The following is an 18497-nucleotide window of genomic DNA, read 5'->3' on the forward strand; positions in this document are numbered from 1 at the left end:
AATGGACGAATTATTTCATGTGCCTCCCATTTACAAATGCCAGGCTGGCGCTCCGTGTGATCAATTATGAATGAGCTGAGCCTTAGGCGTTGTAATGCCAGCCCACTGCAGTGGCAGTAAGGAGAGAGAGAGAGAGAGAGAAACATGCATCATGTCTGTGGAGGACATTAAGACTAGCACCACGGGAAGCTGGTTGTAATCCCCTTAACAACACAAGGTATCAGCCCGGGAGTCGGACACCCACACACCTACAGACTCAGGATACTGTGTTATGTGCTGACATTGTTAGGTACAAATAATGGTGTGGGTCTGAATTATAAAGAACACCACTGACACATGTCTCACACCTACACGCAGGCCCATGTGCGCATGGAGACACACTTAGACACACGCAGACACGCGCACACAAACACACACAGGGCTCTTACCTGCAGTGGACAGAGATGGGTCCGTCCTGGCCGAACTGCTCCTTAGTTTTGTGCACCTGGCCTATGAAGTCTATGAAGCCCTCCCCTGACTTGGGCACCCCCTGCTCCGGCCAATCAGTGAACTGGAACTGCCGCACTGTCCTGGACTGCCCATCCTGAGAAAGGGAACGAGAAGAAGAATGGATGGATGGAAAGGTTAAGAGACAAGGAAGAGAGGGATGGAGTGTGGGAAACAGAGGAGGATTGAGAAAACGGGAAAGAGAGGAGGATGTAAGGGGAGAGAAGGGATTGGTCAGTAAAAACCAAGATCCTTCACTTTACACTTTACGTGCCACAGACTCTCTCATTGTCCACAATGATGACCACATGCCAAGCAAAATAAACAGATTCAGGAACAGAAACAATAACTGTTTCACCACACTCCCCAGATAGAAACTTGATCTGGGGTCAGCGAACCGCCAAGTCCCAACGCTGTCCCTATCTGTGTCTAGTAGACAGCTCAATAACAACAACAACTGGTCCAGGTCCAGTTCAACTTCACCCTCATACAACACCACAATGTCCCGTCTCCCCTGACAGTCTATCAGTTCTCTTTTTCTCTCTAACTATTCTCTCTCTCTCTCTCTCTCTAACTATTCTCTCTAACTATTCTCTCTCTCTCTAACTATTCTCTCTCTCTCTCTCTAATTATTCTCTCTAACTATTCTCTCTCTCTCTCTCTCTAACTATTCTCTCTTATACTCTCTCTCTCTCTGCCTCTCTCTCTGCCTCTCTCTCATTTTAGCTTGTCATTTCTTCGGTGGAATAAGTCCCGGTTAGAGGAAATCAATAGGGCATTTGGCGTGACAAGCGTCTTCTTCTAAACATTGTGTTAAACGGGGTAATCGTGGACGGAGGACTAATGGACGGAGGGACCTGACATGCAAAAAATGGCATGCAGCCAGGAAGGGAGGAAGACCAATTTGGGGTGGCCACCCACATCGGTGCGGACTGGACTTATACTAATCGAGAAAATTGCTTTATTTGAATCTCTGCCGAAGGGTAGTCAATTATGGTGGGGTCTTAATTTCAGTAGTCGACTGGAAGAGAAAGGAAACCGTCTCAGAATTTGAATTTGGCCACTGAGGCTGAGGATACAATACAGAACCAAATCAAACATTCCCTAGTCCTTAGCCCTGTCTTCTTCCTTGATGACCACTGATCATTGGACAGAGTTGATTGGGTTCCACAATGCTGCTTATACCTATCAAGTGATTGCAGGTCCATTGTCAGGAAAGGAGACCAGGAAAAAAGGAAAGGAGAGGAGGCTGGCTGGCTGTATGTTTAATTGGAACCCAGCCCTTCTACACTGAACAAAAATATAAACGCAACATGTAAAGTGTTGGTCCCATGTTTCATGAGCTGAAATAAAAGATTCCCAAAATTTTCCATATGCACAAAAAGCTTATTTATTTCAATTTTGTGGACAAATGTGTTTACATCCATGTTAATGAGCATTTTTCCTTTGCCAAGATAATCCATCCACATGACAGGTATTGCGTATCAAAATGCTGATCAGCATGATCATTACACAGGTGCACCTTGTGCTGGGGACAATAAAAGGCCACTCTAAAATGTGCAGTTTTGTCAATTTGGCAGTAGGTCCAAACAGCCTCACAACCACAGACCACGTGTGTGGGTTTGTGTGGGCGAGCGGTTTACTGATGTCAACATTGTGAACAGAGTGCCCCATGGTGGCGGTGTGGTTATGGAATGGGAAGGCATAAGTTATAGACAACGAACACAATTGCATTTTATCGATGGCAATTTGAACGCACAAAGATACCGTGACGAGATCCTGAGGCCCATTGACATGCCACTCATTTTCCACCATCACCTCATGTTTCAGCATGATAATGTACAGACCCATGTCGCAAGGCTCTACACAATTCCTGGAATTTGAAAATGTCCCAGTTCTTTTATGGCCTGCATAATCACCAGAGATGTCACCCATTGGGAATGTTTGGGATGCTCTGGATCAACAATTACGACAGCGTGTTCCAGCTCCCGCCAATTTCCAGCAACTTCGCACAGCCACTGAAGAGAACATTCCACATTCCATAATCAGCAGCCTGATTAACTCTATGCGAAGGAGATGTGCCGGGCTGCATGAGGCAAATGGTGGACTGGTTTTATGATCTTACGCCCCTATCTTTTTTTGAAGGCGCTGTGACCAACAGATGCATATCTGTATTCCCAGTCATGTGAAATCCATAGATTAGGGCCTAATGAATTTATTTCAGTTGACTGATTTCCTTTTATGAACTGTAACACAGTAAAATCTTTGAAATTGTTGCATGTTGCATTTATATTTTTGTTCAGTATAAATGGAGTCCCAAGCAAAAGGCCAAAACATCCTAATACTCTCCAAAACGCTCCCTAGTCCCCTAGCCTTGTCTCATTTCCTTGACGACTATTCTTCAGACTCATCCGTGTCAAGAGTGTCTTTCATTTGACTGTCACAAGCCACTGTTTTCTCTTAACTCTCGCTTACCATTCTGTCGCCTTTCTGAACCTTTGTTTTTTTCCTTTAAACCTCATTTGAAAAACGTTTTGCCTCCCCGCGCGGATTAAAAGCGAAGGCGGAGAAAAAAACAACAACACAATTAATGAAGCGCGTAGAGACAAATCTAAATAAATACATTTAACACACAACCTCAGGGTCTGCGCACTGTGTCAAATTGTGTGATTAAATACGTGACTGCCTCGCTAGCAGAGACAACTGAAGTGTGGAGTCTTTGCTATTGCACGCGCACGCACACACACACACACACACGCACACACACACACCCCTACCCTTTCCACACAGGCATACCAACCACCTCCCATAACCTCCTCCTCTCTCCCACCCACCCACCTCTCTCGCTACCCTCTCTCGCTCCTTTCCTCGTCCGTCTCCCTCTTCCAGTCATCTCTGATTAGAGGTCCCTTTCATTTCTTAGGGAGACCTTACGCGTGCGGCCCAACCTGATTACTGGAGTGGGCCGCTTTGATGATTCAATCACAATTAACACAGCCTAGAATCACCGTTGCAGCTGCTGCTCCAGTCCACCTTTCCCAGGCACTCCTTACTCTGTGTGTGTGTGTGTGTGTGTGTGTGTGTGTGTGTGTGTGTGTGTGTGTGTGTGTGTGTGTGTGTGTGTGTGTGTGTGTGTGTGTGTGTGGTAGGGGAAGGTATAGTTTGAATGTGTGGTACCTTGAGCACCAGCTTAAGCAGCATTTATGTCTAATCTGCCCAGTGGGAGACGCAGGGGGCTGAGTGCTAGGCCAGTGTGTAAAGTGTTTTTTTCCCCCAGACCAACATGAGTGCTCCTAACTAGCCGCCATGCTGGCTCAAGCAGCAATCCAACATGTCCGCCAGTCCCAGGTGGGCTAGTGTTCTGCAGTACAGTTACCGCTACATTGGACACAAAATGGTAGCCTATACTGTGGAATGGGCCTTTGTGCTTAAACAGATCACTGACAATCATATTATCATAGAAATGGTTGTGGCCATGCATTTCCTTGAAATGGGCGAATGGCACACACATATATGAAAAGGACAAAAAGGGCACTGTATGCTCCTTCGTCAGGTCAAAACTCTCTCTGGATCTAAATATTGTCGTTAATAGGGGCAATCTGGGATCTTCTCCAACCCAATCCCTCAGGTGTTTACCAAAGTGGCGGAGTGGCCCCTTTGTTGTTGTTTGAACTACAGATTGCTCCTTTAAAGGTGGTATGAGGAGCAATCATACTAGCATACTCATGACACATGCCCTATCAGCACTGTATTGTCATGTGATGGAGGAAAATAGCCTCAATCAGTTTGCTTTCTCAAGCCTCACTGATGATACAGGTGAAAGGTTGAATGGAACATAGACTAGGCATGCAACTGAGTAGAACAGCCTCAATTCGTCGGGGCATGGACTTTACAAGGTGTCGAAAGCATTCGGGATGCTGGCCCATGTTGACTCTAATGCTTCCCGCATTTGTGTCAAGTAGGCTGGATGTCCTTTGGGCGGTGGACCATTCTTGACACACACGGGACACTATTGAAACTACTTTTGTCTTGCCCATTCACCCTCTGAACGGCACACATACACCATCCTTGTCTCAATTGTTTCAAGGCTTAAAAATCCTTCTTTAAGCTGTCTCCTCCCCTTCATCTACACTGGTTGAAGTGGATATGAAAAAGTGACGTCAATAAGGGATCATAGCTTCCACCTGGATTCACCTGGTCAGTCTATGCCATGGAAAGAGCAGGTGTTCTTAATGTTTTGTATACTCAGTGTATAGGACAGTAGCGTTTCTAGACATAGTATCAATGGGAGGGAGGCATGAATAGAAATAGAATGTGTCATCCCTAAGGACATACGCATGGACACACACACACACATACCCTGGCGTCGGTGACTTTGAACTCTCGGAGGATGTACTGGGGCATGTTGTACTCAGCCATGGGGTCCACCACAAAGTACTGGTACCTGGCCGAGCGCTCAGCAGGCCAGTACTGATGACATTTTTCCTGTGAACAGAGAGAGAGAGAGACACACACATATGAGGAGGGGGGGCATAGGATAAATAGATCTGAGATGAGCGTGAATACATAGACTACAGTCAGTGCAGGTTAGGCATGTGCTCTGTTTGTCATTGGGGTAATAGTACAGACTGCACTACAGAGGATAACTGAATGATGGACAGAGAGAAGAATGCTTGAGTGGGTCTGTGTGAGTGAGTGAGTGAGATAAAGTCTCCTACCCTGCCCATCTCTCGGAGTTTGGTGAGCATGACTACGATGGTAGAGTTGTTCTCCCACAGCATCCTCCAGAAGTCTTCTGTGGTCTCTGCCAACGGGCCCTGCGTGGCGATGTAAGCCTTCTGTTGCCTGGCAACACACACACACACACATACACACACACACACGTCAGACATGTAGTATGGTGAGTCAGACAGACAGAGAGACAGTCAGAGTTGCATGCACGCAAACACACACACCCCTCCCCGTCTTCCTCTCTCTTTCCGACCCCACACCCATTCCACCTACCTGTATCCGTCGATGAAGCTGGAGTTGATGTAGTCGGATCCCTCGAGGCCCCTGATGGGCTGCAGGCAGACGCGGGTGGTCTCGTAGGGCATGATGTTCACCAGACGGTTCTTGAACTTGTTGCAGGGCAGGTTGGCACTGATGAACCTGGACGTGTGGGCCTTGGAATTGGCCAGGCGCTGTAGAGGAGGAAGAGTCGGAGGATTGGGCGGAGGGATGAAGGGAGGAATGGCGAGAGGGAGCGGTGGAGGGATGAGGGAAGATGGGTGAGAAGAGAGGGAAGGAGGGAGAGAGGGAGAGGGACATGTAGAGGGCGGGAGAGGGGTAGGTGGAAGAGGGGAGAGAAGAGAGGGAAGGAGGGAGAGGGGTAGGGGGAGATAGGAATGAATGTCATATGGAACGAGAGTCAAAAGGATAGAAAGTGGTAGAGAGAGAAGCAGAGATGGAAGGAGAGCGAGAGATGGAAGACTGCAGAGTAATAAAGAACTGTGAGATGTTATCTGAGCTAGACAGAGCTGAGCCATAGACGATCGCTGAAGCACCTTAAAAATGCAGATATCTATTTGATGAATGATTTCATAATGTATGGCTGGATGGAGCAATCAAAGAACACAGTCTTTAATCTACTCCCCATTTACTTTTCATATCCCTGTGTACTTTGCAATGTGAAGTCTTGTGTGAGGTGCTATGAGGTAAAATAGTACGACTTGAAGCACCCCTCTGTACTACTGTAACAAGCTAGCATCAAACAGAAACTGGAGAGAGGGGTTTCTGTGAGGCAGTAAACCCGTCTGCAAAAAGTGGGTCACTTAAGTCTTTGATAATGGGAGTCTGGTATATGCTCTGCACACAGTCGAGCACACAGTCACACTGAATACATTCGAGCAGGCCCGTGCACACACACACACACAGTGTCATGATCCAAATTGGGACCTGTACTGACAAATGACCATCAAAGGGACCATCACGGCAGTTTGTGGGTCAGTCTGTCTGACGATATCATCCCTCACACGCACACCTCATCCCCCTCTTCTCCAAAATTCACTCCTTTGACCTTGATGTCTGCTGTGTGTAAGCTATACTTTTTCTGACAGCCTCTCTCTATCCCTTCTCAATCTTTCTCTCGACCTAACTCTCGCTACTCCTTCCTCCCTCCCTAAAATGTCTCTCACCCTGTCCCCCAATGTAATTGTTTCTCTCTCCCTCGCCCCCCTCGTCTCTCTCCATCCCTCTTTCGGTGCCAAAAGCCCAGACTGTCATTGCCACTTGGATTTGGGTCAACCCCCCCTGTCCCCATCCCCTCCTCTCTTCCCTCTCTCCTTTCTTCCCTTTGATCCCCCTTTAACAGAGGCAACTGGAATGAGACTGACTGGCAAGGCTGAAGACGCCCAGATCTGTTACTACACCAAACTCCGGGGGGAGAGTTTCGATTGGAAAACCAACCAATCTGGCAACCTGGATGATACTGTACTTATGTTCTCTGTCATGTAGCCTACCACTACCACAATGCTAAGCATGATGGGCGGGATTTGAATTTTCTGGGACTATTCCATTGGTTCCATTGGGCCAGGCCAGCCTAATCGAGCATAGGTGAAGCGTCGTTTGAAATAAAATAAATACTATTTGAACCTAGGTCTGGTGTGCGCGCTGGCAGTCGTAAGTAAACAAAGGCATAAATGTTGCTATGGACGACTGTACTGATCTCAAGCCTATAGACCAGGGTTTCCCAAACTCTGTCCTCGGGACACCAAGGGGTGCACATTTTGGTTTTTGCCCTAGCACGACACAGCTGATTCAAGTAATCAAGCAATCGTCAAGCTAGGGGAAAGAAAAAAAAAACGAGCCAAAGACTTTTGGCGGTCATGAAAATTGTCAAGCAAAAAACAGCCGGTTTCAGGGTAATTGACCGTTAATGAACATAAACACATACACATACACACAACTCCTGGCTCAATGCATAACCTATAAGCCACTGATGCAGACCTTTGGAACCGCTACATTTAATATAGTTTACACCATCACAATAAATACATTTTTTTTTTTTTTCAGACAGGTCTAATAAAACATGATATGAATAAAATGTAGTCTATTTCAGAAGAACAGAATAGCATTCTCTGAGTTGTCCTTATGTTAGGCCCTGATCTGGCTATGCCATATGGCTGTGGGCTACACAAGTTAATTTAGCAGGCAAGATTTGCTTAGAATTCCGTGGCATCATTTGATATTATTTTACAAAGAATACAATTGAACATAGCTGAAAATAGAATAGAACGGATATTTTCTCCAAACGATTTGCGGCACAGCCTTTGTGTAGCTGTAAATGCAACCTAAAAAAATCCTTGCATTTTGCAGCCAGTTGTGCCCTTGGCCTGAACATAATAGTAAGAATTCCCTTCTCCCGGCAGCATGCTCTGAAGCACCTCTCACTCACATGGCTCTCTCAGATATCTCAATTCTTATTAGCCAACACCCGTCATGTTGAACGGGTCCTTCTCACATGGCTACAAGTAAACATGGCTCACCATCATGTGATCGGGACTCTCTCATAGGCTACAAGTGAAGACAGACACATCGGGAACGCAACTGCGCCAGTCCTTATTGAATTCCGAGGCGCATATTGAAGATGTTGGAAGAACTGTCTACATTTACTTTTCGTCAGTCAACAAGATGAGTAGAACTAACGAACAGAAAAATCACTAGCCTATGTCAATATACCATCCCCCATAGTACAAAATTTGAGGTATTATATTCTGTGCGAGAAATAAATATTCCCAACTTAGTCTGGGACAGTTGTGAGTTGCGATAGATCCCAGATTAATACAACGACTAACATAAAAAAAACATTTTAAAAGCAATGAGGCTGACGCAACAGAACTTTTAGCTTAAAATGTTGATCAACTATTAGGCTATTTCTTCACATTATAAGCGCAGCAATGCATACATGGAAATAGCGGGAAAACACCCTCTCAAAAGTGACCGCAAATGCCATTATACAAGTAATGCTAATGGTGAAAAAAAATGTATGATAAAAATTATCTTCCCCAAACTTGAAACACGCTGCACATGTATGCCATGTAGGCTCTACACCAGTTGTAAAGCGGATTAATGTGCTTCATTTTAAGAAGTTATTTGGCCACTTTAGTTGAGATAGAAAATGTCTCAAAACATATGGGCCTATAGCTAGGCTACATCGGGCGTGCAAATACGATTTGAAAAAGTCACAAAAAAAGGTATGCGATGTTTCTTGCCTAACGGCACACAAGCTGTGAATCATTCACAAGTGATAATATATCATTCACATGTGATAGGCTAATATGGTCAGCCATCAGAATATTCTTGATTTAATCTTGTCTTTACGTACAGTGCATTCGGAAAGTGTTCAGACCCCTTGACTTTTTCCCCATTTTGTTACGTTACAGCCTTATTCTAAAATGTATTAAATAATCCCCCCCCCCCCTAATCAATCTACACACAATACCCCATAATGACAAATAAAGGTTCACTTTTTTTTTGCAAATTTATAAAAAATAAAAAACATAAATTCCTTATTTAAAAAAATGTTCAGACCCTTTGCTATGAGACTTGAAATTGAGCTTTCCATTGATCATCCTTGAAATGTTACAGCTTGATTGGAGTCCACCTGTGGTAAACTCAATTGATTGGACATGATTTAGAAAAGCACACACCTGTCTATATAAGGTCCCATAGTGCATGTCAGAGCAAAAACCAAACCATGAGGTCAAAGGAATTGTCCGTAGAGTAGCCAGTCAGAAGCCACTCCTTAGTAAAAGGCACATGACAGCATGCTTGGAGCTTGCCAAAAGGTGCCTAAAAAACTCAGACCATGAGAAATAATATTCTCTGGTCTGATGAAACCAAGATTGAACTACAGGTGTGCCAAGCTTTTACCGTCATACCCAAGAAGACTTGAGGCTGTAATTGCTGCCAAAGGTGCTTCAACAAAGTACTGAGTAAAGAGTCTGAATACCTATGTAAATGTCATATTTCAGTTTATATTTTTTAATACATTTTCACAAATAAAATTAAAAACGTTTTTTTGCTTTGGCATTATTGTGTGTAGATTGAGGAGGGGAAAAAAACGATTTAATTTGTTTTGATTTAGAATGGACCATTATCATGCAACTGTCTCCAAACAGGGTTAGGAGAAAATACAGTGCCTTGCGAAAGTATTCGGCCCCCTTGAACTTTGCGATCTTTTGCCACATTTCAGGCTTCAAACATAAAGATATAAAACTGTATTTTTTTGTAAAGAATCAACAACAAGTGGGACACAATCATGAAGTGGAACGACATTTATTGGACATTTCAAACTTTTTTAACAAATCAAAAACGGAAAAATTCCTCCTTGCAAAACAGCTCGAGCTCAGTGAGGTTGGATGGAGAGCATTTGTGAACAGCAGTTTTCAGTTCTTTCCACAGATTCTCGATTGGATTCAGGTCTGGACTTTGACTTGGCCATTCTAACACCTGGATATGTTTATTTTTGAACCATTCCATTGTAGATTTTGCTTCATGTTTTGGATCATTGTCTTGTTGGAAGACAAATCTCCGTCCCAGTCTCAGGTCTTTTGCAGACTCCATCAGGTTTTCTTCCAGAATGGTCCTGTATTTGGCTCCATCCATCTTCCCATCAATTTTAACCATCTTCCCTGTCCCTGCTGAAGAAAAGCAGGCCCAAACCATGATGCTGCCACCACCATGTTTGACAGTGGGGATGGTGTGTTCAGCTGTGTTGCTTTTACGCCAAACATAACGTTTTGCATTGTTGCCAGAAAGTTCAATTTTGGTTTCATCTGACCAGAGCACCTTCTTCCACATGTTTGGTGTGTCTCCCAGGTGGCTTGTGGCAAACTTTAAACAACACTTTTTATTGATATCTTTAAGAAATGGCTTTCTTCTTGCCACTCTTCCATAAAGGCCAGATTTGTGCAATATACGATTGTTGTCCTATGGACAGAGTCTCCCACCTCAGCTGTAGATATCTGCAGTTCATCCAGAGTGATCATGGGCCTCTTGGCTGCATCTCTGATCAGTCTTCTCCTTGTATGAGCTGAAAGTTTAGAGGGACGGCCAGGTCTTGGTAGATTTGCAGTGGTCTGATACTCCTTCCATTTCAATATTATCGCTTGCACAGTGCTCCTTGGGATGTTTAAAGTTTGGGAAATCTTTTTGTATCCAAATCCGGCTTTAAACTTCTTCACAACAGTATCTCGGACCTGCCTGGTGTGTTCCTTGTTCTTCATGATGCTCTCTGCGCTTTTAACGGACCTCTGAGACTATCACAGTGCAGGTGCATTTATACGGAGACTTGATTACACACAGGTGGATTGTATTTATCATCATTAGTCATTTAGGTCAACATTGGATCATTCAGAGATCCTCACTGAACTTCTGGAGAGAGTTTGCTGCCCTGAAAGTAAAGGGGCTGAATAATTTTGCACGCCCAATTTTTCAGTTTTTGATTTGTTAAAAAAGTTTGAAATATCCAATAAATGTCGTTCCACTTCATGATTGTGTCCCACTTGTTGTTGATTCTTCACAAAAAAATACAGTTTTATATCTTTATGTTTGAAGCCTGAAATGTGGCAAAAGGTCGCAAAGTTCAAGGGGGCCGAATACTTTCGCAAGGCACTGTACATGTCATCTATGCACTTAAATAGGGAATGGAGGATGCTTTTCCCGTGGTTCATTTTCATGCCAGCCAGGTAGGCTATACTCCTGTTGTAAAGAGAAGCAATGTGCTTAATATTAGGGAAGTTGAGAAATAAATATTGTAGGCCTAGCCTATAGAAAGTTGATGGGACCCTCCTCTTTTTAATAGAGGCCATCAAAACTCTGTTTTCTCACTCATTGCATAGAAATGTTGTGCAACATGTGCTCATGAGCTCTCATGAAGTGTTTGATTTTCGAATACATTTGCATCGATGCCATAATGATTAGAGGGACAATAGAGTGCTGAGTACCAGGCAGTTAGCAAGTTTGGTAGGCTACTAATGACTATCAGCAGCATCAGAGCTTGGAGAAGCCTAATTACCGTGACTAAATGGTCTTATTGAATTTGACTGCGAGTCATGACTCGTGACTGCCTGTGTGGCGGTAATATGGTCACCATACCAGCCCTACGTGCAACCCTTGGGGTCCCAAGGACCGAGTTTGGGAAACGCTGGCTAAACTGTCGCAGCAACTCCTTTCTATGACCGCCCTGCTTGCCCTCGCCGTTCGCCTCGCCGTGCGTCATCATTAACTATTAATAACATCCTTTCACTAACGCTCTCGCGCCACGACCGCCGCTGCTTGCCGTTATGCAACTGCATCCGACGCGACTGCATACCTCTCAGTACCATTATCGCTATTACAGACGGGGCTGTAGCTGTTAGAGATTATATCGTGGTATACTGTAGCAAATGTCTCGGATGAAACCGTCCTCATTATTGTTTCTTAGCGCGGCGAGATGATAAATGGCACTGGGAATATTACAAATGATTCTGAGGCGAGATAGGGGCATGTACATGTGCAATTCAAGGTCAAGTGTGTCGTTGTGCAAAGGGGGAACAACAAAGTTCGGATAGCACTGGATCATCGGTCTCTCGCTTAGTGTTTGGCCACATTCCATGCACTTCCACGTTCGGATAATGGGTTCTCATCGTAGCAGTTATTTGTTAAGTTTAAATTCATCGTTTTATGCCTTTACAGAATAATCCTTCCTTTGGAGTCTATACGCTGATTACAAAGCTGCTCTATCTGGAGGATAGTACTTGAAATCCTTCAGAAATAGATTCACACCAAAGACAAAGAGCAGACAGCTTAACTGTTCAATTTCTAGCTTTTTAAAAGACAATGCTATTGAGTGGTGTGAGCAAACAGTGACTGAATGATGGAGGTTAAGGCTCACACGAAGGAGGTATAATAAACTGTCTATAAACATTTATACCTCCAGCAATTGGGTGTGATATCGACATGCCCATTCTAATGCACCGTTAAAAAAATATATACAAGTCAATATATATTTAAAATGTTTCCAAGGCCATTTCAATTTCAAACGTTAGTGTTTTACCTCTGGCTCAAAGATATCATGGATGTGACAGAGCATTGAGAGCAACTGAAGATAAAAAACGAAATGTTGCGTCTCCTCATAATTTATGATTTCGTAGTAGTAGGCCTCATCCAAAATAAACCTCTCCCCAACCTCTCTTTTCTCAGGGTCACCGCAGCCTACGTACCTAAATTTATTTGGCCTACCTTAAACTCAGGCTCTGCACCACTCTACCAAACAAACGCCCTCCAGTTCGTACCTTCCCCAGCCTCCCCAGCCCCAGTTTCCCTACACCCTATCGGCATCCCCTACCTTAAACTCCAGCTCCATGCCGGTGACATGCTCGCCCGTCTCCACCTGGGCCAGCTTCTGGATGTAGGAGTACAGGCTTCTGGCTGCCACCTCCGTGTTGCCGCACGCCACCGCCTCCAGCAGTGCATCGTGGATGAAGCTGTACTGGTCCTCCGTCTGCACCATGTAGTTCCGCTGCGAGCGCATGAGCGTCACGTGGCCGTAGATGTCCACCGTCTTCTCGTGCTTGATGCGCTCCAGCATGGCATCGATCACGATGAAGCAGCCCGTCCGCCCAACGCCCGCACTGGGGGAGGAGGGAGAGGGATTGGAAAGGGGGGGGAGAAGAGAGGAGAGTGTGGAGAGGGGGAGAGAGAGAGAACATTAGAGATTATTCTTGAGGAATCACATAAGACGGACAGATAGAATTTCATCACAGATGAGAGATTTGAGCGATCGGAATTTCCCGTCTGTCGTTCGTGGCTTTGACAATGTCTGCTTGACCCGGTCACGCTAATACATCTACATTGCAGCGGTCATCTTGCCGACACCAATAGAGTGAGTTTGAATGGGAATTTGAAAGCGACGGATGGAGGGACGCAAGGGGTCAGGGGGGAGGTGGTGAAGGAGAGTGACGATAGGGGAACAAACAAAGGGTTGGAGAGAGAGAGAGTGGGCGGGCCAGGAGAAAGACGCGGGAACAAAGAGAGGAAGAGAAGGGGGCGAAAGAGGACGTGAAGGAGAGACATAGTTGATAAGGAGCGAGTGTCTGTGTGAGTTGTGTGTCTGTGTCTGTGTGTGTGTCTGTGGGTGTGTGTGTGTGTGTGTGTGTGTGTGTGTGTGTGTGTGTGAAACTCAGAGCCCTGCAGTCTAGTGTTAACACACTAGAGAGCTATGACTTTCACTTTACTCACCACTACTACCGTTATACCAGCACTGCGTGACTGGATCTACGCACTGAACCGTACAAACACACACACACACACACACACACACACACACACACACACACACACACACACACACACACACACACACACACACACACACAAGCACGCACATACACACACACACACTGATGTGTATCGTGTGTATTGTAAAGTGTATTGCTCACGCTGTTGAACAGTGGTTGTGTCACACCTCCTGTACAGGTTCCCACTGACATGGTAGGTTCCCAACGACAACTCGCTTGGTTGAACCCTTGTTTGTTGCCATGGCAGTAAACTATTTAGGTCATTGAATTCAGAGCATACATACTGTGAGTGAGGATATCTTTCCAATAAATATGAATAATATGATCTACTACCATGCTGTGTGAACAAAGATACTGTAAGTATGGATCGAATCCTAACGGTACACTTAAAATCCGTCATCTACGGATGTGAGTGGAAAATTTAGGGTTACAATTTGGCCTCTGTATTCTGAGGAATAAGGAACTGTTTTTCTCAAATGCTGGGTCCATAGTTCATTGGTGAGGAAACCTTGACACTCCTCATTCAACGAATCTAGTTGAATCCTTATGCAGTCTCGTTAACCAAGTTGAATCTCATCCTAGTTTGGTCCAAAAGCTGGATCGAATCTCCGAGCTGACAAGGTAAAAATCTGTCATTCTGCCCCTGAGCAAGGCAGTTAACCCACTGATCCCCAGGCGCCGATGACGTGGATGTTGATTAAGGCAGCCCCCCCGCAACTCTCTGATTCAGAGGGGTTGGGTTAAATGCGGAAGACACATTTCAGTTGAATTTCTTCAGCCTCCTGAGGTTGAAGAGGCGCTGCTGCACCTTCTTCACCACGCTGTCTGTGTGGGTGGACCAATTCAGTTTGTCCGTGATGTGTACGCCGAGGAACTTAAAACTAGGGGGGTGCTCCCTCTGCTGTTTCCTGAAGTCCACGATCATCTCCTTTGTTTTGTTGACGTTGAGTGTGAGGTTATTTTCCTGACACCACACTCCGTGGGCCCTCACCTCCTCCCTGTAGGCCGTCTCGTCATTGTTGGTAATCAAGCCTAGCACTGTAGGGCCGTCTGCAAACTTGATGATTGAGTTGGAGGCATGCATGGCCACGCAGTCGTGGGTGAACAGGGAGTACAGGAGAGGGCTCAGAACGCACCCTTTTGGGGCCCCAGTGTTGAGGGTCAGTGGGGTGGAGATGTTACCTACCCTCACCACCTGGGGGCGGCCCGTCAGGAAGTCCAGTACCCAGTTGCACAGGGCGGGGTGCGATGACGAGTTTGGAGTGTACTATGGTGTTAAATGCTGAGCTGTAGTCGATGAACAGCATTCTCACATAGGTATTCCTCTTGTCCATATGGGTTAGGTCAGTGTGCAGTGTGGTTGCGATTGCGTCATCTGTGGAACTATTGGGGCGGTAAGCAAATTGGAGTGGGTATAGGGTGTCAGGTATGGTGGAGGTGATATGGTCCTTGACTTGTCTCTCAAGTCAAGGACCAGTCGTTTAGCTCAGTTACCTTAGCTTTCTTGGGAACAGAAACAATGGTGGCCCTCTTGAAGCATGTGGGAACAGCAGACTGGGATAATTGATTGAATATGTCCGTAAACACACCAGCCAGCATGCTCTGAGGACGTGGCTGGGGATGTCGTCTGGGCCTGCAGCCTTGCGAGGATTAACACATTTCAATGTTTTACTCACGTCGGCTGCAGTGAAGGAGAGTCTGCAGATTTTGGTAGCGGGCCGTGTCAGTGGCACTGTATTCTCCTCAAAGCAAGCAAAGAAGTTGTTTAGTCTGTCTGTGAGCAAGACATCCTGGTCCACGACAGGGCTGGTTTTCTTTTTGTAATCTGTGATTGACTATAGACCCTGCCACATACCTCTTGTGTCTGAGCCGTGGAATTGCGACTCTACTTTGTCTCTATACTGACGCTTAGCTTGTTTGATTGCCTTGCGGAGGGAATAGCTACACAGTTTGTATTCGGTCATGTTTCCTGTCCCCTTGCCCTGGTTAAAAACAGTGGTTCGCGCTTTCAGTTTCACGCGAATACTGCCATCAATTCACGGTTTCTGGTTTGGGAATGTTTTAATAGTTGCTGTGGGTAAGACATCGCCGATGCACTTGCAAATAAACTCGCTCACCGAATCAGCGTATTCGTCAATGTTGATGTTTGACACAATGCGGAACATATCCCAATCCACGTGATCGAAGCAATCTTGAAGGGTGGAATCAGATTGGTCGGACCAGCGTTGAATAGACCTGAGCGCGGGAGCTTCCTATTTTTGTCTCTGTCTATAGGCAAGGAGCAACAAAATGGAGTCGTGGTCAGCTTAACCCGAAAGGAGGGCGGGGGAGGGCCTTATATGCGTCGCGGAAGTTAGAATAACAATGATCCAGGGATTTACCACCCCTGGTTGCACAATCGATATGCTGATAGAATTTAGGCAGTAGTAGTTGAATGGGGTGAAACAAAAACCTTCACCAAACTGTGTGTGGTCAGTCAGAAGTATTATTTTTATATACTATATACCCTGCTGTGAAACCTGTACACTATCTGTACCTGTGTAGTGTGTGAGCGTGTGAGTGTATGTGTGTGTGTACCAACCTGCAATGGGCGATGATGGGGCCTGCGTCAGGGGGGTTACAGGTCTTGACTCTGCGTAGGAAAGCCAGGAAGGGGGTGGGGTACTCGGGGACACCGTGGTCAGGCCACGCTGTGAACTGGAACTGACGTACCTCCCGCTTCTCACTGGAACCATTCTGGAGGGGCAGAAGAGAGAGATGCGGGTTAATTCAACATGTGTTTGTTTGTGTGTGTGTGTGTGTGTGTGTGTGTGTGTGTGTGTGTGTGTGTGTGGGTAGGATGTGGGGGTAATATAACGTGTGTGTGTGGGGGGGGGGTAATTCAGTTTGTGTGTGTGTGTGTGTGTGTGTGTGTGTGGAGGGGAGGGGTAATTTAACATGTGTGTGTGTGTGTGTGTGGGGGGGGGGGGGGTAATTTAACGTGTGTGTTGAGCGGAGGGTAATTCCACTTGTGGGTGTGTGTTTGTGTGGGGGAGGGGTTCCAACGTGCCTCCTATTCTTATATAGGACCTAGCATGTCACTATCTTAGCTAGTATTCATGTTTTTACCCCAAAATCTGTTCCCCTGTCTGTGGGCCAACCACAATAAACAGAGGACACGCCCGATACATAAAGAGAGCGGTAATAAGGGCGCATTGGAAAGCCGTCTAACACATTAAAAACATTATCCAGCGGCAGAAAAAACAAAAAACTAAATGAGAAAAAACACCTCACATTGCCCTGCCCTCTAGTTTTCCCTTTCCCTTTCTTCCTGGAAGCTCTTTAAAGCTATCGTTTGCATTTCAATGCAGCGTTTTCTGCTATCCTCACAGACTTTTCTGCTGAATAAATGAATAAATAGATGCATTAATTAAAAGCAAACTGACCTAGTTTGAGGGGATTTGTCTATTCTTTGTCTATTTATTTCCTGGCCATTCCACTGGTTTTGTGTTTTCTGCTGTGGATGTGCTTCTTTCTTTGCAGGGAGGGATAACTAGCTGGCTGGTGCCCAGATTATTTTAAAGAATTTATCACTCGTCAGGAGGGTTCTGTGTCACTACACATTACGCACACATATGTGTGTGCCTGTGTGTGGAGAGTGTGTGTGTGTGTGGAGGGTGTGTGTGTGTGTGTGTGTGTGTGTGTTACAGACTCTCTACAAAGCAAATACCGTAACCAGAGTTCAGTTAAATCCAAGAACAGAACAATGAGACACTATACCAGAAATAAGGAGAGTAAGAGAGGGAATGAGGGGAGAGAGAGAGACAGAGAGAGAAAGATAGAGAGAAAGAGAGAGAGAGAAAGAGAAAGATAGAGAGAGAGAGGTGGGGGGATAAGAGACAGCTGGGGAAGAAGAGAGAACATGGAGAGATGTGTGAGGGATAGAGGGAGGGTAAGAAAGAGATGGAATAGCAGCGTGTGGAGAAAACAGAGGAAAGAAAAAGGGGGGGGGGGGTGGAGTATAGAGAGCACAGAGGGATCTAGAGGGACGGGTCGACAAGCTGCCGTAAACCAACAGATGTGTACAACAAGCCTGAAAAATTGTAACCAGCCCCAAAGCACCAGTGCTACTAGCTAGCCTTAGCTACCTACTCTACTTAGCTCCAGTATAAAGCAACAGAACGCGTTAGCATAGTGTTAGCCACGTAGCACTGAACCTAACTAGCCCAAAAGCACTTGTGTTACCAGCTAGCTAGTTCCCCTTAGCTCCAGCACTGTTAACATAGCATTAGCGTAGGCATCGTGCTCCATTTAACAGAACCAAAACACACTGCCACAGACATCTTAAAGGGCCCACTTATTGCAGTCGTAACTTTTAAAGATACATTTCCTTTTTAGCTCTACTCTTTTATGTCGGCTTGACCGCCAAGAGTCGCGGAAGGGTGGGATATAAAAAGTCGGCCAATTATGCATGTAGCATTTTTTTCCGCTCACTTAGCTAAGTGCTTCTATTTGGCAGACGGGCATTAAAAGATGATTGGACAGCAAACAAGAGAGGAAGAGGAAAGAGGTCTGGGAAGAAGGAAAGAAAGTAAATAGTTTGGGAGAGAGAGAGAGAGAGAGAGAGAGAGAGAGAGAGAGAGAGAGAGAGAGAGAGAGAGAGCGCGCGAGAGAGAGAGAGAGAGAGAGACAATTTCCTTCTCCTTTCCA

The 18497-nt window shown here is 45.6% G+C and overlaps 1 protein-coding gene across 15 annotated transcripts in view; it reads right to left on the bottom strand.

The window, feature by feature from the left end:
• LOC139408979 (receptor-type tyrosine-protein phosphatase S-like) overlaps window positions 1-18497 on the bottom strand; it is a 216867-nt gene that overhangs the window by 16708 nt on the left and 181662 nt on the right. For all 15 annotated transcript variants that reach the window (XM_071153536.1, XM_071153535.1, XM_071153534.1 and 12 more), the window contains 6 exons: window positions 16390-16544; window positions 12857-13142; window positions 5491-5669; window positions 5205-5331; window positions 4846-4971; window positions 429-583 (listed from right to left, as the gene is read on the bottom strand). In XM_071153536.1, the coding sequence (XP_071009637.1) occupies window positions 429-583; window positions 4846-4971; window positions 5205-5331; window positions 5491-5669; window positions 12857-13142; window positions 16390-16544 (1028 nt within the window). The remainder of the gene's footprint in view (window positions 1-428; window positions 584-4845; window positions 4972-5204; window positions 5332-5490; window positions 5670-12856; window positions 13143-16389; window positions 16545-18497) is intronic.

The sequence above is a fragment of the Oncorhynchus clarkii genome, chromosome 5 (genome assembly GCF_045791955.1).
Source record: "Oncorhynchus clarkii lewisi isolate Uvic-CL-2024 chromosome 5, UVic_Ocla_1.0, whole genome shotgun sequence".
NCBI classification, from domain to species: Eukaryota; Metazoa; Chordata; class Actinopteri; order Salmoniformes; family Salmonidae; genus Oncorhynchus; species Oncorhynchus clarkii.